At 41.3% G+C, this 25,922-nt stretch overlaps 1 protein-coding gene across 2 annotated transcripts in view; it reads right to left on the bottom strand.

Moving 5' to 3' along the window:
- Positions 1 to 2,068: 2,068 nt before the first annotated feature.
- Positions 2,069 to 25,922, bottom strand: part of paxip1 (PAX interacting (with transcription-activation domain) protein 1) — a 140,593-nt gene continuing 116,739 nt past the window's right edge. The window contains exons 14-21 of one of the 2 annotated variants that reach the window (XM_072254061.1): positions 21,108 to 21,175; positions 19,331 to 19,433; positions 13,653 to 13,821; positions 9,145 to 9,245; positions 7,562 to 7,696; positions 5,855 to 5,930; positions 5,681 to 5,740; positions 2,069 to 2,604 (exon numbers count right to left, since the gene is read on the bottom strand). In XM_072254061.1, coding sequence (XP_072110162.1) covers positions 2,588 to 2,604; positions 5,681 to 5,740; positions 5,855 to 5,930; positions 7,562 to 7,696; positions 9,145 to 9,245; positions 13,653 to 13,821; positions 19,331 to 19,433; positions 21,108 to 21,175 — 729 coding nt within the window. In that variant the 3' untranslated portion in view covers positions 2,069 to 2,587. The remainder of the gene's footprint in view (positions 2,605 to 5,680; positions 5,741 to 5,854; positions 5,931 to 7,561; positions 7,697 to 9,144; positions 9,246 to 13,652; positions 13,822 to 19,330; positions 19,434 to 21,107; positions 21,176 to 25,922) is intronic. The other variant, XM_072254062.1, reaches the window with a different exon arrangement.

The following is a 25,922-nucleotide window of genomic DNA, read 5'->3' as shown; positions in this document are numbered from 1 at the left end:
GGGGAATAAACAGTCAACGATTAATCAGGACTGGGAAATGGGGAAGGGTGGGAAGTAGCCGGAACAAGGAGGAGGGGGAGGGGGAAGGGGTAGGGGAAGCATTACAAACTGGCAGGCGGTAAGTCAGACCAGATGAGGAGGCAGGTGGGTGGGGATGAAGAAGTAGGGAGGTGAGAGGCAGGAAAGGTAAAGGGCTCAAGAAGATATCTAAAAGGAGGACGGTGAACCAATGAAGAAAGGAGGAGGGGAGCCAGTGGGAGCTGAGGAAGAGAAAGGGTGAGAAGGCAACCAAATGGAAAATGGAAAAGGGTTGGGGGATGGGGGAGGTATAAGAATTTACAGAAGTTAGAGAAATCAATTTTCATGCCATCAATTTGAAGACACTCTGACAGAATATGAGGTGTTGCTCCTCCAACCTGAATTTGACCTCATCATGGCAGTAGAGACCATGAAGAGACATGTCACGATGGAAATTGAAAATTCAATTCATTCCTGCCTTTTGCAGAGGACAAGATGATGCTGCTCAACAAAACAGATCCCAATGTGCATTGGGTCTGACCGATGTAGAGGAGGCTGCACCAGGAGCACTAGATACAACAGATGACCCCAACAGACTTGCTGAAGTGTTGCCTCACCTCGAAGGGTTGTTTAGGGCCTTGAATGGTGGCCCAACAGTGGAAATAGTTGCAGGGATGTTTCAAATAAGTGTTGCAAGTTTGAATGCCCACCTGCGTAACAAGGTTTTTTGGGGGGAGGGGGCTTAGTATTAAGTTGGGGGGGGGGTTGTGGGAAGTGCAGTACCCCTGGTCCTCACCTACCACCCCACCAGCCTCCGGATCCAACATATTATTCTTCGTAACTTCCGCCACCTCCAACGGGATCCCACCACTAAGCACATCTTTCCCTCCCCCCATCTCTCTGCATTCCGCAGGGATCGCTCCCTACACAACTCCCTTGTCCATTCGTCCCCCCCATCCCTCCCCACTGATCTCCCTCCTGACACTTATCCGTGTAAGCGGAACAAGTGCTACACATGCCCTTACACTTCCTCCCTTACCACAATTCAGGGCCCCAAACAGTCCTTCCAGGTGAGGCAACACTTCACTTGTGAGTCGACTGGGGTGATATACTGCATCCGGTGCTCCCGATGTGGCCTTTTATATATTGGCGAGACCCAACGCAGACTGGGAGACCGCTTTGCTGAACATCTACGCTCTGTCCGCCAGAGAAAGCAGGATCTCCCAGTGGCCACACATTTTAATTCCACATCCCATTCCCATTCTGACATATCCATCCACGGCCTCCTCTACTGTAAAGATGAAGCCACACTCAGGTTGGAGGAACAACACCTTATATTCTGTCTGGGTAGCCTCCAACCTGATGGCATGAACATCGACTTCTCTAACTTCCGCTAAGGCCCCACCTCCCCCTCGTACCCCATCTGTTACTCATTTTTATGCACACATTCTTTCTCTCACTCCCCTTTTTCTCCCTCTGTCTATACCTCTTGCCCATCCTCTGGGTCCCCCCCCCCTTGTCTTTCTTCCCGGATCTCCTGTCCCATGATCCTCTCGTATCCCCTTTTGCCTATCACCTGTCCAGCTCTTGGCTCTATCCCTCCCCCTCCTGTCTTCTCCTATCATTTTGGATCTCCCCCTCCCCCTCCAACTTTCAAATCCCTTACTCACTCTTCCTTCAGTTAGTCCTGACGAAGGGTCTCGGCCTGAAACGTCGACTGTACTTCTTCCTACAGATGCTGCCTGGCCTGCTGCGTTCACCAGCAACTTTGATGTGTGTTGCTTGAATTTCCAGCATCTGCAGAATTCCTGTTGTTTTCAATTTTACTCATTTGATTTACCCAATCTCACCAGGAACAAAGGCAGTGTCTTTGACATTTCTGACATAGCAACAGCTGAAATATTCACTCAAAGTGTCTAAGCTGTCAAAACCTCTCAACAGACAGTACACTTTGATAACTCTGGAAGGAAAACAAACATCAAATGTGCCCATTTTCAAATCAAATCTCTCTTTCCCTCAAAAAAGAAATCAAGAATCTTGTGACTCAAACTATTTTTAAAGCCATTTTTATTCAACTCGTGCAATTTTGTGTAGTAAATTTCACAAATTAGAAATACAAAACAACAAAATCTGCATAAAATCCAGAATTTCAAAAGATCCATAATTTAATCGCCCAACAGCCCTTTTTATATATCTTCATAATAAACAAGAGTTAGATCTAAATTTCCATAAACGGGGTCATCCCACTGTCAATATCATAGTTAAAAACAGCTTATTAAAAATAATTGATTGCTATCTGAACTGGCTAAAATAATCTACAGTGAGAAAAACATGCCAGCACAGGGATAAAACATAACAAAATATGTTCTTGAAGTAACACACATCGTAAAAAGATGCAATTTTCTTATTCCTTTCCCGCCTGAATCTGTCATTTTCACTGAAGACTTTTCAAGGCGAAAAGCAGTGTCACTGTTTGCAGGAAAGGAGACCCACAAGTTTCAGCTCCTCAGAAGTTCCTTTCAACACCATACTGGTACTCTGACTGCGACATCACACATGCACCGTTTCTTCAGGTGAACTTATATGTGAGACGGTTAAGAAAAATATATTACTCAAGCATAGCTTGGTACAAGAAATTTACTTATTTAGAGACATAGCCCGGAACAAGTCTTTCTGGCCCAGCCACACATCTATTTAACACTAGCCTAGTCACGGGACAATTTTCAATGATCAATTAACTTATTAACTGGTACGCCTTTGGAATGTGGGAGGAAACCGGAGCACTCAGAGGGAACCCACATGGTCACAGGGAGGACATACAAACTCCTTACAGATGACATCAGGATTGAGTTCCGATGCCCTGAGCTGTAATAACATCGCATTAACTGCTACATTACCGTGGCATTGAATCTCATCATGCTGTAGTGCACAGAATCACAGATAAACATTCCTTGTCTGTGATAGTGTTTTCCCAGCATACCCCTTACCTAAAAAATCTGGAAGAGATGAAGGAATCGCCAAGAAATCGGTGTGCAAATTTATACCAATAACATTTGCCACCTTCAGATGCAATTATGATCTTTAATTATTGATTGCTGGGCCAGAAGTCTTTTAATTTTGTATTAACAAAGCCTGTAAGTAGACAAGGATATGGGCTTCCTTATTGATTAAGTCACTGGTGGTTGTTAGCACCAACTATACTGTGTAACTGGAAATCTTGATTACATAATGCATTTGAAAACATCAATAAGTTACATCAGACAGTTCTAGCAAATAATATAAGGGAACATGAGCTGAGTAAGAACAGGTGTTAAGACCTTGCATTAACCAAGGGATTAGGTGACAGCAGCCATTACTTATGGAGTACAGAGGTAATAAGACTCATTGTCTGTTTCTTTCACTTCCCATTGATTGCCCACAATAATTGAGAACCTAAGCACTATCAGGTTAAGGTGTTCATGGTCAAGGTTATGGCAGAATATCTATAAGATCAATCCACTCTATCGACGTCTTAGTCTGCTAATTATTTTGACCAACGCTGTGCTGATTGCGTGGTGGAAAAATAGCAAAGAAAAATTATCCTCAGCGTTTTTGTTTAAAAATAAACAAGTTATGACATACTCCAACAATTAACATATCCCTTATTAAAATAGTTTTCAAAAGACTTGCATCAATCAAATTGGTTACTACTGTAGACTCTTGTTTCACGTCCATCAAGTTATTTGGTTAAAAGATAGGGAAGGATGCATTTTTGCATGAACTCTCAAGAACAGAGAGTGGTGCAACGGAAAAGGAATGTACAACACTTTCAACATTAACTTACCAGTAACATCACCAGTTCCTTAATTTAAATGATGTCTAATAGTCAAAGATGGTCATCAACTTATAGGTTCAACGTCTGATGGTTACAGGGAATGCTAACCACAGGAAACAGATTGCCACTCTCTCTGGGTACAACCAGCTGCTTGTTGTACGTGCAGAGTGTGGCGGCTCATTGCACGTTACTCTGTGCAGATCTACTCATTACTTCTATTATAATTGTTCTACTCCTTTAAGTATACCTCAAGGCACTGTTATAACAAAACGATCTGTACAGTTTGTACTGCATCTCAGTACTTGTGACAATAATAAACCAATTTACTTCAACATAAAACACTTCACCATTCTGCCTACTGGATAGTGATCTGTACGAAAGCGATGGTTAGGACTAACTGGATAGTGTACTGAACAGAGCCTGGTAACATTACTACTGGTGATCTAGGGTGAATTGGATTGGTAACTTCTATTCCTGGTAACTCACTTCAAACATGAAAATGATGGATAGTGACCATCTGGATAACTTTGACTGCTCCAAATATTCTAAGTAATGAGTGTATAGACTGACTTAAGTATCCATGCTTAAGCAATGAAATTTGCAATAGTGGGGAATTCATTTTAAAATGAAAGAAAAATAGAACCATTCCTTTTAAATCTTTCATAAGTGATTCTGTGCTTGGAAATTGAATCTTCAAGTTTTATTCCCCACTTCAAGTAAGAATGTTCTCTGTGCAATGGTGATCATGCACCTGGGAGACCAATGAAATGAATCCCGTCTCAGAGCACATTCTAAAGGTAAAATGCTTGTTAATAGGCCACTCCAGTCAAGAGCAGAGAAGCATAAACCATTCACTTTGCAAGCATTCAGCCATCAATATTCAGGTTCGACCACATCTAAAATTTATATTTTAAAAGAGGAGCATTACACTGGAACAGAAACTGAATGTTGATATGTCAGACCTACTGGAGGAATGTGAAGGATTAGTCTGAACAACTGGTATGAACATAATGGGTCGAAGTGACCGTATACTGCCCATGTTAACACTGATTCCAGTCTCTCAGTGACTAAGTTTCTACAACAGCTAACCTACCCATCATCTACCAACTTAAGTATCATAAAAAAAAAGTACATCTACTTACTGGGTACTCTTGGGAATTGTTTAAAAAAAAAGGGCAAGGGAGGGGAAGAGCAGCCTGCACATGAGTTTGACTAGCACACTCTCAACCCATTTGTCCATCTGACCAAATAAGACTTAGAAGAACTTCTGGCGGGGTTGGTCCAGCCAATGGGAACACCAGCAATTACAGTGATAGAAGCTCTTCTGAGAAATACACGATTACAGAGAAGGCAGACGAGATTTAGTGTAATAATAGCCGAGAATGGGAAAAAAATTAAATATCAATAAAGACTGGATTGGGTGGGGCTGTTTTCTTTGGGAAAGTGGGTGTTTCTTGGGGCATATAAAATTATAAGGATACTAGATAAAGTAGAGGAAGAAATCTCTTGTAGTCAAGTTGAAAATCCAGGGAACAAAGATTTAATGTAATTGGTAGAAAGATTAAAGAAGTGGTGGGGATCTGGAAGTCACTACCCGACATATTCAAAAGTATCTAGATGTTTAGTTGAACAGCCATGAGCCACAGGGCTGGAGAACCAATGGAGGAAGGTGGGATTAGCCTGTAGAACACTTCCTCAAAACAATAAGGTAAATACCTTTTTCCAATGTTATATATTTTCAGTAATTTTTAAGGTGGTACCAAAAAGCACAATGAAAGTTTGTGTGAATTTGTGTAAAATATAAAGGAACACTTTGAGAACCTGCAATTTCTGTATACAAAGGATATGATTCGTAGTCCAAAGTCTGTGTCAGGACACCCGTTAAAATGAATTCTGCATTGTGAACATCTGGAAACATCAAGGGAAAGAACAAACAGTTACAGGTTTATGGTGAGAAACACACTGGTTACAGGCCTAAAATGAGAATGCAAAGATGGTCGGATAAAGCAGAGGTATAGTTACCTAGGTTTCTGGCAAAATATTCTCGACACAAGTGGAGATCATTTTCGCATGAGATCAGGATTATCTCAGACAAACTCTAAAAGAGAAACGTGAAAGGATTAGGTGAACAGATAAAAGAATGAGCTACTTTACTGCTTCTGAAGACCCTTGTCGCTGAATAAACTGCCAGCTGACACTTCATTTAAAGCAAACTTTCCTTTTACTTGTTTAAACGGGTGTAATTTGTATATCATACAATGTGCACCTCCATTGCAAGTACAGGTAGTTCTGCTATACAAAATTACATTATAAAAAAGTTGTGAAAAACAATTGGGGGGGGGGGGTTGGGAGCTTAAGAGTTTCAGACCCAAAATACAAAAGCTACTTTCCGGCAAAACCCCACCCCATGATTTAAAATTAAAGGTGCTTTTAATAGTTAAAAATTCTTAAGATATATTACATTGTTTAATAAAGTATCCTTGCACAAATGTCATTGAGGCAATTGCTTGCCAATTTCCAATGGCCTTTCGTAGTGAAACTAACAGACTGTTAAGGGACAATGGCACATGATCACTGTGAGGAGGTTACATGTAAACATTTCAACAAATTCCCTTCATCCCAGGGATGCAGGTTTTCCCCACCCAAGACAGGACAAAAGGTTTAGTGGAACATGGGCCAAATGGAACTAGTTTAGAAGCGCACTTTGGTCAGCGTGGATGAGTTGGGCCGAAGGGCCTATTTCCATGCTATTACTCTACGACAGGTTTTTCTTAATCCTGCTTGTCAACTTCCAAAGCAACAAGTGGTTCTCTACTCCCTGATCAAAACTGCATTATAACCAATTCCTGTCACAGAAAGAAGTACTACAGCAGAACTACCTGTATCCCATACCAGCTCCTGGGTGTGATACACCAATGTAAAGACGTCAAACGCTTCTGTTGCACATTCGGGTTCAGAAAAACACTGACCCTTCTCCATGCAAGACTTCCCAATTTACACCAATTCTGCTCCACAGACCTGCACTGACCGGTGATGAGTACCGAATAATGAACCTCGTGTCACATCACTTACCACCACCAGACTCCAGGGTAGGTTTGAACTCTGGAGCAAACAGGAACAGAATACCCAATTACTACTTCACCCACTCTCCGTTTACAGTGAGAGGCAAGGAGATTAAAACAGTTTTCCAACAACATGACTGCTTTCTGTTCATTTTCTGTCAAAACTGTGTTCTTGACATTGATGAAAAATGAGCAGTCAAAGTAATCAGAATCAGGTTTAATATCACCAACATGAAATTCCACCGTTGTGAAATTTGTTAACTTTGCGGCAGCAGTGCAATGCAATACTTAGAGAAAAACAATTACAGTAAATATTATATTTTTTAAATAGTTAAGTAAGTAGTGCAGAAAGAAGTGACAGTGTTCCAGGGTTCAATGTCTATTCAGAAATCCGATGGCAGAGGAAAAGAAGCTGTTCTTGAGTTGTTGAGTACGTATCTCTGGGCTTCTGTACCTCCTACCTGATGGTAGCAATGACAAGAGGGCACGTCCAGGGTGATGGAGGTCATTAATGATGGAAACCACTTTTTTGAGACATCATTCCTTAAAGATACCTTGGATATACCAGTCGAAATGGGACATGGATATATATATTTTTTTAAATACATGGCTCGTACCTTGACTCTTACTTCAACAGGAAAAGATTAAAGACAAGATGACAACCAACCTTATTCTGTTTATGCTCCATGATCTTGCGATAAGATGGTTGCTTGGTTAACAATTTTCCACCTGCACATTCTATGATGGCTTTCATTGTTGCGAGACTGGGGCAAATTCCTGGCGTGATATAGAAGTACTTTCCCTACGAGACATAAAGAAAGCTGAACTATGGATTAAATATCAACAGTACATCCTGGTCCAAGTCATCAAACACAAAATGCTTCAGACTACAATGTTACATTTAAACAACTTCTTTAAACATAAAGGAACAATATAGAGACAAAAAAGATTGCAGATGCTGGAACCTGGAGTAGCACACGGAATGCAGAAGGAACTCAGCAGGTCAAGCAGCATCCGTGGAAGGACAGTCATTGTTTTGGGTCAAGACCCTTCATCTGGACTGATCCAGATGAAGAATCTCAACCTGAAATGACGATTGCCTATTTCCCTCCTAAGATGCTGCTTGACGTGCTGAGCTTTTCCAGCTTTTCGTGTTTTGCTAAATGAGTAATATGCAAGGCTGAGAAGGAATTGAACTGCGCACTTTCGTTTCCATAAACAATGTCATAAACTCAATGTCATCTCTTACACTCTTCCTTCAATACATAAAACAAAAAGTGCATCACTGGGTCCAAGAAAACACTGCAGCTCTTCCACTGACAGAGAAGGCAAAAGCATAATCTAAGAGGCGGAAGTCATTTAGGTCACTATGTTTGTAACACTTTTTGCATCCAATTAGTTTCACCCTTCTGCTCAATTCCTACAGTGCATTAAAAGATTAGTTCCAAATGTCTTTTTTCTTTCTTGTGAAGCAACCCTGTTCAGCACTATTCAAGTTCAATTGTCATTCAACTATACATACAGATACAGCGAAATGAAACGTCCCTCTGGGGCCAAGGTGCAAAACACAGCACCTATTGAACATATAATTACAATAGCAGAAAAACAATTACATAAAAACTAATAATATCACCCAAGTCCCTGAGCTTTATGGCGTGTAGATTGATGGTGCCTGGACGTTGCCCTGGAGCCATGTTTCTACAGAACAAACCCTGTATCTTAACATGCATCTGAATACATACATAAAGAGGCAATATCTCAGGAAAGCAGCATCTATCATTAAGGATCCCCACCATCTAAGCCATGCCCTATTCTCATTGTTACCATCAGGCAAGTGGGACAACAACTTGAAGAGCCAAACGTCAAAGTTCAACACAGCAGCTTCCCCACTGCCACCAGGTTCTTGAAAAACCATACCACACCATGGACTGCATTTCTTTTTCCCTCACTCTCAGCTTGCACTAATGTCACTGTGTTTATTTTGTTGTGGTTGCATTAAGTTATGTATAATATGCTAGTTTAACCTTATGTTAACTTCAAGTAATTTACTGTGCTGCTGCTAGAAGCAGCTGATTTTGAGGTATTTATACCCCGAGTACGTAGACCTCTGAAAATCAACCTTAAGTTCAATACAACCGCAATACTCTCTCACACTGAAATGAGACAAAGAAAACTTTTGCCTGATTGGTATCCAAAGTATAGGTACCATAATTGAGACAAACAATATACAAGGAGCATAATGAATCTTACCTTGAATAAGGGGGCACCTTGTGCTCTTTTAAGTGACTCCTCTAAGCTGAAACAGAAGAGGACTTCAGCTTCAGCATCTCTCAGTACGAAGTTCTGCTCATCTGCAAAAAGTGCAATAAAAATGCCCTTAGAAAGGCCACAGCTGAACGAATCTCACATTTTAAAATATGGTAGAACCTAGTAATATCAATTCTGTAATCTTAAGCACCTCTTATGCACAACATTTGAAAACAAAAACATTGGGCAGACGAGTTTGAAGGGAAGATGGCATATGCCATCATAGAACCCACTGATGCACCACAGAACCCACCAAGCACTAAAGAGATAAAGTGGGAGGAAAGAATACTGACACAAATGGGGAAAGAAGCTGATGGGTTGACAAAATGATTGGATATTTGCAGAAATTGACTTGTTTAGGGGTGGGCGTAAAGATTGTGGAAATATATTTTAATCAAAGAATGCGTTGAGCATACCAATGTTTTCTAAGTCCAAGGTTGAATCAGAACAAAGTACCTTTAAACAACTGAACAATCCTGTCAGGTCATCTCTTAAAAATTAAAATAAAAACAATATCCTGTGTAGTTTTTTAAAATATGTTTTGTGTCTGTAATTTTAGATGGTCACCAACCATTTGTAGAATCTCATCCAGGCTTAACAAATAGATCCCCGCACAACCATCCATAGAACTCCAAACAAAACTTCAATCAATTTCTATTATTACACCAGATAGTCCAAGACTAATAAAATAAGTCTACATCTCAGATTGTTAAAAAGCAATTTAGAGTACTGCATTACCTGGAAAAAAGCAATTTCCCTTCCAAAATAATTTTTCAATAAAGTGACATTTTCCACAGCCAGACAGACAGAACATTCTTCTCAACCTTACTATTTTTATTCAATTTCCCAGACAGGCAACATTTATCTACTTGCCCTTGAACAGTCTTATCAGCTTCACATTCAGGAAATGTTGCAGTCCTTCTGATGAAGCTGCCACCCATCTACATACTGGAACTTGTTCCCCGCTGCAGTGACTATGAAAGAGCAAAGATGAATGGCAGAGGTTCTAGATATGGAAGGTGTTGTCAGAGTAGGTGAGTGACTACATTGCATTTTGTAGATGGCAAACATGACAGCCATTGTGTGCGGGTGATTCGTTGGGGTAGTGCCTGTGATCTGTATTCTCTTCAATAATGTTGAACATGCTGAGTGCTGTTGAAACTACATTCACCCAAGGATATGAGGAGCATTTGTAGACGGGTGCTATCCAGTTAATCTTAAAAGACCAAAAGACACATGAGCAGAATTATGCCATTCAGTCCATTGAGTCTGCTTCACTATTCCAGCATGGCTAATTTATTAATCCTCTCAACCCCCCATTTTCCTGCCTTCTCACCCATAACCTTTGACACCCTGACCAATGAAGAACCTATCAACTGCTGCTTTAAATATACCTAGTTACTTGGACACAGCAGCCATCTGTGGCAATGAATTCCAAATCACTACACTCTAACTGAAGAAATTCCTTTTCATCTCAGTTCTAAGTGCACGTGGCCATTTATACTACACTCCCCCACTATAGGAAACATCCTTTCCACATTCGCTCTATTTGCCCTCCATACCACCAACACAACATGCAAGTTGGTCAGGCAGCATCCATGGAAACAATGAGTCAACGTTTCCATGGATGCTACCCGACCTGCTGAGTTCCTCCAGCGTGTTGTGAGTGTTGCTTTGACCCCAGCATCTGCAGATTATTTTGTGTTTACAACATGCAAGGTAACCTTTAGAATTAGATTTTTTATTTCTTACATCCATCTCACAACATGGAGTGAAAGACCTTTCTGTTGTATCTCCGTCACTATGTACAAGCAATGGGGAAGGGAAATGTGGGAGTATATTGCCCAAGCATGAAGATTGTATACATAATTGTTTTGTATACATATATGTTCAGTCAATGTGTGTTGATGAATCTGATAGCCTGGTGAAAGAAGCTGTCCCGGAGCCTGTCGGCCGTGGTCTTAATGCTGCGGTACCATTTGCCAGACAGTAGCAGCTGAAACGGTTTGCGGTTGGGATGGCTGGAGTCCGTGATGATCCTCCGGGCCCTTTCTACACACCTGCTGCTGTAAGTGTCCTGAAAAGAGGAAATTTTCACATCCACAGATGTGCTGGGCTGTCCGCACCACACTCTGCAGTGCCCTACAATTGAGGGTAGTATAGTTCCCGTACCAGCTGTGATACAGGATGCTCTCAATGGTGCCCCTGTAGAAAGTCCTGAGCAATTGGGGACTCACGCCAAACTTCTTCAGCCATCTGAGGTGAAAGAGGCACTGCTGTGCTTTGTTCATCACACAGCCTGCACGTGCAGTCCAGGTGAGATCCTCAGTGAGGTGTACACCGAGAAACTTGAAAATATATTCACCCTCTCAATTGCTGTCCCATTGCCATTAATAGGGGCTAGCCTATCTCCATTCCTCCTGTAATCCACAGTTCTAAAAAGATCATTTCTAATGCCTCTACAATCTCTTTAGCTACCTCTTTCAAAACCCTGTTGTGGTTTCCTTACCAAACTAGTCTAGGTGCCTTATCCATCCTCAGACATTTCAGCTTTCCAAGCACCTTCTCCTTAGTAATAACAACTACACTCACTTCTGCCCCTAACATTTTTGAACTATTAGCATATTGCTAGTTTCTTCCACAGTGAAGAATGATGCAAAATACTTATTCAGTTTGTCTGCCATTTCTTTGTCCCCTATTAATACCTCTCCAGAATAATTTTCCAGCAGTCCAATATCCACTCATCTATCTTAAAATAAAACTCTGGCATCCTCTTTTATATTATTGGCTAGCTTACCTTCATATTTCATCTTTTCTCTCCTTAGTTTTTTTGTTGTTCTCTGCTTGTTTTTAAAAGCTTCTTATTCCTCCAATTTCCCACTACTTTTTTGCTATATTACATGCCCTCCCTTTTGCTCTTATGCTGTCTTTGAATTCCCTTGTGAGCCATGGTTGCATTATCCTCCCTTTAGAATATTTCAACTTTGGACTGTATCTATCCTGTGCCTTCTTAATTGCTCCCAGGAACTCTAGCCATTGCCGTTCAGCCATCATCCTGGATAGTGTCTGCTTTCAGCTGACTTTGGTGGCTACTTTCTCATGCCACAGTTACTCGCTTTACTCTAATGTAATACTGATACATCTCACTTTAGCTTCTCCCTCTCAAATTACAGGGCGATCATTGTCTCCTGAAGGTTCCTTTACCTTAAGCTTCGTATTCAAATCTGATTCATTACACAAAAGCCAATCCAGAATTGTTTTCCCCTAGAGGGATCAACCATAAGTTGCTCCAAAAAAAGGCTTCTCATTAGCATCCTACAAATTTCCTCTCGAGATCAGTTGGCACTGTATTTTCTCAATCAACCTGCACACTGAAATCCTCCATGATTATTCTAACATTGCCATTTTTATAGGCACTTTCTATCTCACATTGTAATTGGCATCCCAAATCCTGGCTTTTGCTTGGAGGCCTATACGTATGTAACTCCTATCAGGGTCTTTTTACCCTTGCTCTAACCACAATGATTCTACATCTCAAGATCCTATGTCACCTCTTTCTAAGGATTTGATTTCATTTTTTTTTAACCAATAGAGTCACGCCACCACCTTTACCTACCTGTCTGCCCTTTCAATACAATGTGTATCCTTGGTTGTTAAGCTCTCAACTATAATCTTCTTTCAGCCACAACTCAGTGATGCTCCCAACATTATATCTGCCAATCTCTAACTCCGCTACATGATCATCTACCTTATTCCGTATAATGCGAACACTCAAACATACACATTCAGTCCTGTATTCATCACCCTTTTTCATTTCCCCCCATGTTACACCTCACTGATTCATTCCACTGACGTTAATTTTGCCCTCCCATTTGCCAGTCCTTCCTCACAGTTTTGCTACACACTGCATCTACTTGTAAACCAACTGCCCCATTTTCAGCCTTATCACTTCAGTTCCCATCCCCGTCACCATTAGTTTAAACCCTCCCCAACAATTCTAGCAAACCTGCTCACAACAATACTGGCTCTCCTAAGGTTCAGGTGTAACCCATCATTTTTGTACATGTCATACCTGCCAATACCAAAGAAAAATCTAAATGTTAAGCACTGGTTCATGATCTTCTCAAAATAAACATACTGGCATAGAGCAGGGGTTCCCAACCAGAGATCTACAGATTCCTTGCTTAATCGTTTTGGTCCACCGCTCAAAAAAATTTGGGAACCCCTGCAGTGAGTGATACAGCGTGGAAACAACTCCATTAATTTTGCAGTGATCACCAACCACCTATTTATACCCACACCACTTTATTTTCCTCACAATAAACATTCTACTCTGACTTGACTTTGGTTTGTTTGTATAAACATTGTGGTTTCTTCACCTCTGGAGTGACAGTGGAGAAACCCAATTGGAACTTTCTGAAATCTTACCAACCGCATGACGATTGACTTACCTATAAATTTCTGACTTTTAAAACTCTCCTCCAGCCACTCAGGTGTGACTATGTGGTTCACAGTAGAGATAGCAGTCAGGAATTTCACCGTGCGAGTCACCTTACTGGCGACCAGATGAGTGCACTTCTGAGCAGATTCTGCAACCTCACCACCAAGAACATAGAGTTTCTGAGAAGGAGAGGGGGGCAAAAAGCAAAGCCTCTAATTATGAATGAATTGCACAAATGCCAAATAACTTATCCACCTCAATTTTTGAAAAAAAATTCACTCTAATTAAAACTTCGCATGGTTCAATTAAGATTAAAGATATATGGCTCAGATATAAAATGTGGACATTTTCCATTCTCATTTTGATCTTCAAAATTTAGAAAACCAATGCTTCTGTGTAAAATTGCCATTTCACGACATATGCTGGTGATAATAAAGCTGATTCTGATAATATGATCTTCCCATTGAACAGCATGGTTAATTATTAACTAATTCTACACTATAATGTAATTTAGTTCATCTAAACACTGCTTCCACCACAGAATTTTTTTAAAATCAATCCTTACATTGGTCTCCTAATGTTTTGTTCAGCTCTTGAATCTCCATTTCTTCTTTAGAACCCAGAAAAGTGAGGATAGAGGTGTACAAGATATTAAGAGGAATAGACAGAATGGATAGCCAGCGCCTCTTCCCCAGGGCACCACTGCTTAATACAAGAGGACATGGCTTTAAGGTAAGGGGTGGGAAGTTCAAGGGGGATACTAGAGGAAGGTTTTTTACTCAGAGGGTGTTGGTGCATGGAATGCACTGCCTGAGTCAGTGTGGAGGCAGATACACTAGTGAAGTTTAAGAGACTACTAGACAGGTATATGGAGGAATCTAAGCTGGGGGCTTATATGGGAGGCAGGGTTTGAGGGTCAGCACAACATTGTGGGCCGAAGGGCCTGTACTGTGCTGTACTATTCTATGTTCTAAAGGTAAGAGATGAGATAACCTCTCACATCTGTCTGGGGCACATCTGTACCAGGTAGGATGAAGTTCTAGAATGAATGGAGCATGAGGGATAGCATTGCTGGGGATCTGACAGAGATCCTTGTATTTCTGTTAGCCATGAGTGAGGTACATGGTAGTGCAGTGGTTAGCACAACACTATGACAGTTTGGGGCGTTGGAGTTCAGAGTTCAATTCCTGGCTCCGTCTATAAGGAGTTTGTACCTTCTCCCCGTGGAATGAGTGGGGTTTCCCCAGGTGCTCTGGCTTTCTCCCACAGTCTAAAGACGCACCAGTTAGTAAGTTAATGGATCATTGTAAAAATTGTCACGTGATTAGGCTAGGGTTAAATCAAGGGTTGCTGCCGGTTCAGCTCAAAGGGCCAGAAGGGCCTACATTGTACGGTATCTCTAAATAATTAGTCATAGTCATACTTTATTGATCCTGGGGGAAATTGGTTTTCGTTATAGTGGCACCATAAATATTTAAATAGTAATATGTAAATTATGCCAGGAAATAAGTCCAGGACCAGCCTATCGGCACAGGGTGTCTGAGCCTCCAAGGGAGGAGTTGTAAAGTTTGATGGCCACAGGCAGGAATGACTTCCTATGACGCTCAGTGTTGCATCTTGGTGGAATGAGTCTCTGGCTGAATGTACTCCTGTGCCCAACCAGTACATTATGTAGTGGATGGGAGACATTGTCCAAGATGGCATGCAACTTGGAAAGCATCCTCTAGAAAATTGGAGGATGTTAATGTTGCCTCATTATTCAAAAAGGGTAGTAGGGATAATCCTGGAAATAACAAGCCAATGAACCTCACATTAACAGTAGGGAAATTGTTGGAAAATATTCCAAGGGACAGGACTTAAATTACCTTAGAAAGCAGGGACGGATTAGCAGTTTTATGTTTTTACGCGGGTGAGATCATGTCTCATAAGTTTGAATCTTTTAAAGGGGTAATTGAGAAAACTGATGAAGGCCCAGCAGTTCATGTGGTTTACATGAACTTTGGTAAAGGTTTTGACATGGTTCTGGATGGCAGGCTGGTTTAGAAGGTCAAGGCACAAAAATTCCAAGACTCTTCATTATATTCTTCCTTGTCAGTCCTGGTAAAAGATCTCAAACCAAAAGAGAGACTGTTTATTCCCCTTCATAGACACTGCCCAGCTTGCTGAGCTCCCCCAGCATTTCGCGCGTGAATCTCTAAAACAGTTCTGACTACACAAAACGTTACACTGATTAAGCAAGCTTGTTCTCTGGAGAGCAAAATGGCCAAGATGAAACTTGTGACAGATGTGTAACCACATAACTGGATTAGAGGGTAATTAGGGAGAAGCTGTACCCAATAGTGGGGGGGTCAAAGAGGAAGTGAATTAAGATTCTAAGCATAAAGTAAAAGGAGATGCAAGGAAAAATATCCTTCTGCAGAGTAATTAAGGACTCAGAGGTGGTGAAGGTCAGTAGTGTTTACATATCAGAGGATCTGTCCTGGGACCAGCATCACAAAGAAGGTGTAACAGCACCTCTACCTTTCGAAGCTGCAAAAATTCAGCATATTACCAAAATCATTGTCAAACTTCTATAGATACACAGTGTACAGTATCCTAAATAGTTGCAACGAGGCCTGGCATGGAAACAGCAACGTCCAGAAACAGAAAAGGCTACAGAAAATGGTGGCCCCAGCCTAATCAATTCAAGGCAAAGCCTTCTTCTTGAATACATTTACATGAAGTACTAACAAGAAAGCAGCATCAAACATCAAAGAACATCACCATCCAGGCCTTGCCCTCTTTCTCACTAGTACAATCAGGCAATAGGAACAGAAGCCTTAGGTCATTCACCATCAGTTATTAACCCTTCAACCATCAAGCTCCCGAATGGGCATGCAATAACATCAATCACCACTGCTCTGAATTGATTCTATGACCTACAGACTTACTTTCAAGGACTCTTTACAACTCATATACAGCATTATTTTACTATTTGCATACTTTGTCTTCTTTTGCCCATTGGATGTTTGTTAATCTTTGTCTATTTATGTATAGTTATTTGTAAATTCTATTGCATTTCTTTCTTCCCCCGTAAATACCTGCAAGAAAATGAATCTTAAGATAGTATGGTAACGTTTACGTACTTTCATTAATAAATTTATGTTGAATTGTTAATTACTATCTCAAACTAGCAAGATGTCAAATTCATTTACTGCAGGGGTAGTGGAAATAGAATTAAGGCTTTCAAAGAGGAAATGGATGGGAACTGAAGAGAATCACTTGCAGAGCCTCAGAGGAGGAGTGGGTGAAAGGGACTGGTGACATTTCTCCACTGGGAACTGCCACAAACTCAGTAAGACAGAGCAGGTCCCTTATTGCACCTTAATAATTCGATGACGAAGAAAACAAAGGAAAAAATTGCCTGGCTCAGGTTGTGCAGTCGCATGGCTCCCATTAGCATATTAGTTTTGAAAGACTTCCATCAGATGCATAACTTTGAAATGTAATGTTAAAAATGGGTCAATTATGTCTAGGTTTAGTAGCTTTCTATAGAAATGCTTTACAAGTGGTCACATAGATACAGTTCTGTACAAAAGTCTTAGGCACATATATATAGCTAGAGTGCTCAAGACTTTTGCACAGTCCTGTAGTAATTTATGTATTGCAATGTACCACTGCCACAAAAAAAAAATTATGATACATGCCAGTGATGAACCTGATTTTGATATGGGTCTTTACTGTGGACTGACTGGGAAGGAGACAGGGAGGGGAATCATGGTTAGGAAAGTGGGGAGAGAGCTGGATGCACCAGAGAGACATTCTATAATGATCCATAATCCAATTATTTGAAATCAAACGGTCTTGCCTGGTGCCTCAAGGCTGGGTGTGCTTGCACCCATTCCAACCCCTGGCACTCCTCCTTTGCCACCTGTCCCACAACCCTCCCGCAGTGCTCCACCCTCGCCATTCCCAATGCTCTTTGCTCCCGACAGATTTGCAAACTCGCTCTTCACTCCATACTGACAAATACCATACTGTGCAACAGTCTTATGCACCCAAGCTATATATATGTGCTTAAGACCTTTGCACAGTACTGTACTTAAAATGTGCTTTTCAGATCTCAACCAAACGTCCAAAAGTTCTTCCTCAAATTCCCACCTTGCCTTAAAGCAATACCCCAGTTATGAACTATCTGCAGTTTCTTACAGTCATGTGCAGAGTAGTTACCATACCAAGCTGCCATGCATCCAAACAGAATCTTTTCTATAGAGCACAAATAAGAATAGGCAAGAGTTGACAGGGACATTCTGAAATTATTTAGCCCCGAGAAGTAGTACAGGTGCTGGCAAGTTTCCCTGACTGACAACAACGTGGTTGGACTGGGATAAGCTACTAGTGATAGTCACACCAAGGAACGTAAAACTCTCAATCTCAACACTGTTGATGCAGAGGGGAGCATGTGCACTGACCCCTCCCTCTTTCTGAAGTCAATGACCAGCTCTTTTGTCTTGTTAACTTTGAATCAAAAGTTGTTGTCATCACACGTTACTAAGCTCTCTAGCTCCTTCCTGTACTCCAGTTGAACATTATTTGAGATGCAACCCACTACCAGTGGTATCATTTTTAAAGCAACACACACAAAATGTTGGAGGAACTCAGAGGTCAGACAGCATCTATGGAAAAAAGTACAGTCAACGTTTCGGGTCAAAACCCTGCCGACTGTACTTTTTTCCATAGATGCTGCCTGGCCTGTTGAGTTCCTCCAGCATTTTGTGTGTGTTGCTTGGAATTCCAGCATCTGCAGATTTTCTCATTTGTCATCATCTTTAAACATGTATTGGAGTTGACGCAGAATCTGGCCACACAGATTTACCTTTTGAGTTATCTTATCAAGCACCCTTGGACATGCACATGAGGTCCCTCTGCTCTCACCATTACCTATCGAGTACACACACAAAATGCTGTAGGAACTCAGCAGGCCAGTCAGCTTCTATGGAAAAAAAATTACATTCCACGTTTTGGGCCAAGACCCTTTTTGGTACAAGCTGGTGCTGAAGACATGTTCCCAGGAAGAATACATGGCTGTCGTAGCAGGTCTGGGTAAGCACGTGTTCGAAGAGTTGGACAGCAGCAGAGATCAGAGAGGGGGAGCAGTGAGAGGGGGTTTCACTGAACTCCCGGAGGATTTAAACTATCAAGTGATAATTAATCTCCCTCCCCCACTGACTCCTGCTCTGTATTCCATTTCATTGCCAAGTTAGCTTTTGCAAACCCCCTCCACCTCCCACAGTGAAGGTGGCCCTGTTTCAATACAGGTGCAAGCTGTCTGGCTTGTACAGATCCTAACTTCCACAGAAACACCTCAAGTAATCTATACATTGAAAGTCCTCCCTCCTCCACCATCTGTTCAGGCACTAATTTATCTGACTTATCTTCCTTTTCCTCTGTTCACTAGAACGCCTTTCAGGGAAGGAAATCTTCCGTCCTTCTCTGGTCTGGTGGAAACATGATAGCAGACCTAAAGCAGCTTGACCATCTCATCACTTGCTTCTTAGCAGCATTATAGAATGCTGGTTATGCCAGCAACATTCACTCTGGACAAAAGTTAGCCCACATAAGCTCTGCCTTTCTGGTGCTTGCCATAGATTTCATATCAAAGCTGCCATGTTATTCAGGGAGGAAGACAGAAGGCAAAGGGAAGGTTACCTTGATGTACAGCTGAACCTGTGCAGGTTCAAATCCTGTAAACAGCACTACTGGTGTGGATTCTGGAGGAAGTTTCTTTGATGGGGGAGGCAAATCCTCAATCCTGGTTAAAAAGATGATGTATTACATCAAAAAATGTATTGCATCAATAAGAAAATATTCAAATCTATCCCCCTCTCTGACCATGTGGCCCTATTAGGACTTTTTATTTCTCCACATGACTGAAAGTCATTACAGTACTATTGCATGCAGGATTATCGGGTGATGGTTGGCAGGACTAAGATGATTTACAACTCATATTAATATAGCTCTGTTCAAATGGTCAGACATTTTTACTGTGAATAATAGACAATTAAATGTATAAATAACAATCAATTTATGCTCCCGTATCTTCAGTCTGAACAATTTCTCACATCTGGAATCTTTCTGGTCTTCAGAGGCATTAGGAATTATAGCTTTTCTCAGAGGTTGGAAAGAATAATTCCAATGAACAACTTAGAGGTCCAAAGATTTTTATCTCCGCCTGCATTTTTGAAAATACTGAGATTATGCCTTGCTATAGGCATAATAAAGGCAGTGTCCATTATTGAGGACCTCCAGCACTTAGGGCATGCCCTTTTCTCACTGTTAGCATCAGGTAAGAGGTACAAAAGCCTGAAGGCACACACTCAGCGATTCAGGAACAACTTCTTCCCTTCTGCCATCCGATTCCTAAATGGACATTGAAGCTTTGGACACTACCTCACTTTTTTTTAAAATAAACAGTATTTCTTTTTTTGCATGTATTTTTAAATCTATTCAATATATGTAATTGATTTATTTGTTTATTATGTTTTATTTTATTTATTTTTTTATTATGTATTGCATTGAACTGCTGCCACTAAATTAACAAATTTCACATCACATGCTGGTGATGATAAACCTGATCTGATTCTAAAATCAAAATTGCCAAACTTCACATACACTGAAGTGAAATTTGATCAAGAACTCCTGTGTACTTTTCTCTGAGGTGAGATCACTGAATGCAATAATGGTGCTGACTGCTTAACTCAGTGATGGAAAATCACAAGGATATCACCTAGCCTGGAGCACTTTAGATAGGCTGTAATTGCTTTTCCCTGGAGCAAAAGTGGCTGATGGGTGATCTGGAAGAGGTATATAAAAATATAACAGAGAAAGATCCAGTTGATAGTCAGAATCTTTTTCCCAAGACAGTCGTATCAGAAACAAGTGGACTCAGGTTTAAGGTGAAAGGAAGGAGTTTGAAGGGGAAGTGTTTTTCAAAGTACCCAGGGAGTGGCTGGTATCTGGAACCTGGTACCAGAGGTGACAATGGAATCAGATACCTTAAGAGACATGTAGGCTGTCTCTTCAGCATGCAAGGCATAAGTGGATTTTTTGAGGGCAAATAGGCTTACTCAAGATGAGCAAAAAGGTCATCATGTAATGTAGAACAGCCCACGTCTCTGCCATATTACTATGACAAACCATTAGGGAATTCGTATTATATTAATATACGGTATTTTCACAATCTCAGTATATTTCAAGGGGCTGTCAAACCAAAAGTAAAGAATTACTACATGACAGCCCAAGCTATGGGCACCCAACAGCTCAACCACATTAGCAGAGTACGAGGTCCTAAATTCTCAGCTGCTCGTTATTTAGACTTGGATGCCTGGGCTTTTAACTTCTGGTGGTTTTTACAAATTACCTTATCCAACAGGAAAATGAAGCAAACTAAAACTTCTCAGAAAAATAAAGTCTTTAATTTTCTTACCTTGCTCTTTTCACAGGGGGTGGAATGTTACATTCATTCTGCTTCTGTTTAGATTGGATACGGACACTCTGTTAGGGAAAGCAACAGCATGGCCTATCAAAACGCTTCATACTTTTACAGAACAGTTACAGCACAAAGTCATTTGGCCAAAAGATCCATCCCAGTGCACTTACTCCTCATAGGTCACCTTCTACCTTTGACACGGCAAAGCTTCCTCACAGCCTCTCACTGCTGTCATTCCTTTAAAAGCAGATCCAAAGACACAACAAAGAGGATAGCAAAAAGTAACGCCTATTAAAGGAGAAGAAAGGTCATCTGTATGTGGAGGTGCAGGATTTGGGCCAACTTTTCAAAATAAATAACTTTTATCTTCATAACAGAGAGGAAATGGTGATGCATTTTAAAGGGAAGGCATGAAACAAGAAAGGGGATGGACATAGCAAGGAAAAAACATTCAAGGGTTTAGATTCTTTGAAAGTGGATCAAATCCTCAAGCTGTAAGAGGATAATCAAGCTCATGACCCACCCAACCAACACACTTTTCGTCCCTCTTCCCTCCAGGAGAAGGTTCAGAAGCTTGAAAACTTGTACGGCCAGATTTGGGAACAGCTTCTTTCCAACTGTGATAAGACTGCTGAATGGATCCTGACCCAGATCTGGGCCGCACCCCCCAAATATCTGGACCTGTCTCTCAGTTTTTTTGCACTACCTTACTTCCCATTTTTCTATGTTCTATCTATGATTTATAATTTAAATTTTTAATATTTACTAATTTTAACTATTTTAAATATTTAATATTTGTAATCCAGTGAGTGTGAAACGCAGAATCAAACATCGCTGTTAATGATTGAACATTCCAGTACCAATTGTTTGGCAACAATAAAGTATAAAGTATAAAGAATAACTGGGAAACATTGACAGACCATTATTTTCCAATTCTCTCTGAGATGTTGGAGTAATGATAATGGCTGGGGTCACCCATCTTGTAAAGACACTGCCTAAAAGGCAGCAATGGCAGACCACTTCCGTAGAAAAATCTGCTAAGAACAATCATGGTCATGGTTATACTACAAGGCAGATAATGCCAACAAACAAATAGAAAAGTTACTGCTTACAACCAGAAGAAAGCTTTAGAATGCAGCAGGATACTGGTTAGCTAAGAAAATTAGCAAATGGAAGTCAATCCAAAGACGTCAGGTAATTGACGGGGATCTGCAACAAAGCAAGGGCGCACACACACCAACTGGGGACAGAGCCTTGGAGTGTATAGCCATACAAAGTTAAACCTTAAACAGGATAAAGAGGTGCTGAAAAGACCCAAGAAGTGGTTCTTTACATTAAGGCATGGAATACAAGGAAGCAAAGCCTTTTCAGGTTGGCTGTCAGTAACTCCTGGTCACAAACAAGAGAAAGTCTGCAAATGCTGGAAATCCGAGCAACACACACGAAACGCTGGAGGAATTCAGCAGGCCAGGCAGCATCTATGGAAACAAGGTACAGTTGACACTTCAGGCTGAAACCCCTCTGCAGGACTGCAGAAAAAAAGCTGAGGGGTAGATTGGAAAGGTGGGGGGAGGGGAGAGAGAAACGCCAGGCGATAGGTGACACTTGGAGGGGGAGAGATGAAGCAAAGAGCTAGGAAGTCAATTGGTGAAAGAGACAGAAGGCCATGGAAGAAAGAAGAAGGGGGGAGGCGAAGGAGCACCAGAGGGAGGCGATGGGTGGGCAAGGAGATAACATGAGAGACGGACAAGGGGATGGGAAATGGTGAAGGGAGGGGTGGAGGCATTACTGGAAGTTTGAGAAATCGATGTTCATGACATCAGTTTGGAGGCTACCCAAACGAAATAAGGTGTGGTTCTTCAAACCTAAGTGTGGCCTTATCCCAGCAGTGGAGGAGGCCATGGATGGACATAACGGAATGGGAATGGGAAGTGGAAGTAAAATGGGTGGCCACTGGGTGGTCCTGCTTGTTCTGGTGGATGAAGCATAGACACTCAGCGAAGCCGTCTCCCAATCTATGTCGTTGACAGACTGTAGATGCTCGGCGAAGTGGTCTCCCAATCTACGCCTATTCTTCACACTTCAGGAAAATGAGGGGCTCTCTAACTGAAACCCAGAAAATTCTTAGATGTCCAGGCAGAGTTGAGTTAGGGAGGATGTTTCACTTGGCTGAGTTTAGATGAGGAGTTACAGTCTCAAAATAAGGATTGGTTATTAAGGTCTGACAGGATTTCTGGATATTGGAGGAAATAAGAATTGTGGGAACAGGCAAGAATTGGAAATGGAATTGCACCAAGAAGCGGTGAAAAGCTTGTCATGAGTACTGTGCATACAGCTGCTCAAATCATTGCACAGTGCATTGAGATAGAACAAGGTAAAGCAGTACCAGAATGCAAAATGAGTTATAACAGCTACAGAGAAAATGCAGTGCAGGCAGACAAAATGATGCAAAATACTAATGAGATAGATTGTGAGGCCAGGAGTCCATTCTATCATACAAGAGGTTCATTCAGAGTCTGATAACAGTGGATAAAAGCTGTCCTTGAGCCTGGTGCTAAGTGCTTTAAGTCGTTTGTATCAACTGCGCAATGGAAGAGGGGGTAAAAGAGAATGCCCGGGTTGGGTAGGGTCTTTGATTATACCGGCTGCTCACTGAGGCAGTATGAAGAATAGACATAGTCCACGGAGGAGAGGCTGGCTTCTGAGGTGTGCTAGGCCGTGTCCAAAGCTCTCCGCAGTTTCTTGCGGTCACTGCAGAGCAGTTGTCATACCACATCGTTATGCATCCAGATGGAATGCTTTCTATGGTGCATTGATTGGTAAGGGTCAAAGGGGACATGCCAAATTCTTTAACTGAGGAATTAAGAGTTGTGAACTTTCTCAGCTTTGGCATCTATGTGATTGGACCAGGACAGGCTTTTGGTGGTGTTCACTCCGTGAAACTAAAAGCTCTCAACCTTATCAGCTGTCATCTTTTAGAATGGCACAACAGGCTCAGGAGGCTAAATGGCCCAACTCCTGCTCCTATTTTAATGTATTCTCATGACATGTAGACTAAATAACTGTAAATCAAAACCTTGGGGAGCCACAGCACATCACAATTGTAAGGTACCAGTACCCCACCCAATATTTAGGTCAGGCAAGTAACACCATGCCATAATCTTTTCCCAAAACTCTCAGGACAATTTAAAACCAAAGTAGAAAGTGCTGGAGCTACTCAGCAAGTCAGGCCGCATCTGCGGTAGGAGAAACAATGTCAACATTTCAGACCATTCATTAGAATAGGCAAGGCCTAGACTGCTGAGTACATCCAGCATTTTCTGTTTTTACTTTCCCAGAACAAACTGGTTGTTATATCTGACAGCGTTGGATGGTGTTGAGCTTGAGAAATGTTGGTAGTGGTAAGGATGAGTGACATTAACCAGGTTTCAACAAGCAAAGTGGGGAGAAAAGAGGAAATAATTGGAAAAAAGATGATGAATATAGTGACCTGCTTCTGTTACCTTGTTTCTCCAACCCACTTCCACTCTGATCTCCTACAGTGTTACTTTGAACTTAAATTGAAGCTTGAGGAACAGATGTTCATTTTCTGACAGGGCACCTTACTGAGAGTTTCAACAGCTCCAATCTATACACTGCAATTACCAGCTTTCAATGACTTTTATCTCCATTATTTTCTGCTGCTTTCATATTTATTGCCTTCTATTCATCTTCCAGATTTATCTTTTATTAATCACAATACTTTTACCATTTTTGCCAGGCTCTTATCACTTGTTAAGTGCCACTTACTCTCTTGTTCTCTCCACCCTACTCCCTTATCCCATTTAAAACTATAAATTGTTCATTTCCCATCAACTTAGAACTTGTCTAATCTCTACTTTTTGTAGCTTTGATGTAAGGTAATGAACCTGAAAAATATTACGGTTGCTCTCTTTACAAATACTGAATATTTGAGTATTTTCTGTTTTATTGCAAGTTAAAATATGCCCAGCAAAAAAACAAATTATACTCAGCCCTCATCTTGAAAGTAACTTAATTCTGATTGAAGCATATAATTTTCGAGGGGACCTACAGGAAACTTTTTGTCACAGAAAAGGGATTCAGATCATCAGATGAGGCAAAGGTAAAAGGTTTAGTGAAGATCTGAGAAAGGTTATTTTCAACTACTAGGTGTCTGGAATCTACAAGACTTGACTGAGTGGAAGGAGGAGAAAACTATTTTCATAACATTTAACTAGCAATCTGCTGGAGGAACTCAAGTCGAGAATACCTACTGCTGTACCCTACCGGTCCAGCAGCATCTGTGCGGTGGCGAGGGTGAGGAAGAACTGCTGATAAAGTCAGTCAAAACCATGCATCAGGTCCTGCCCTTGCACCCTCCCCCCCCCCCCCAAAATATACTAGACTTGCTGAGTCCTTAGCAGATCATTGTTTCAGATCCCAGCATTCTGAACCTCTTGAAGTGCCATAATATTTAAAATCTAGACAAGCACATGAATTACCAAGGATAAAGGTAGCCACCGACCACGTGCTGGAAAATGAGAATAATGTAGGTAGGCACTTGGTGGTCGGCATGTAGGCTGTAGGGTTGGCTTCTATGCTGCATAACGATGACAGACACTTTCCCTTGGATCGATATACATACTTTTCATCTCCCTTCCTCCCACAATCATTAACAAATCACTCCACAGCACAGTGGGTCAAATCAATATGCAATCCACTGGTTTATTTCTAAACAAAAAGGTTAAAATTCTACTTGCTTTCAGTACACACAAAAATTTAGTTCAACTGACAGCTGGAGGGCAGCTGTTA

This window comes from Mobula birostris, chromosome 3 (genome assembly GCF_030028105.1).
Source record: "Mobula birostris isolate sMobBir1 chromosome 3, sMobBir1.hap1, whole genome shotgun sequence".
Lineage (NCBI taxonomy): Eukaryota > Metazoa > Chordata > Chondrichthyes > Myliobatiformes > Myliobatidae > Mobula > Mobula birostris.
Note: the sequence above shows the minus strand (reverse complement) of the source record. Positions and strands in the feature narration are given on the sequence as shown.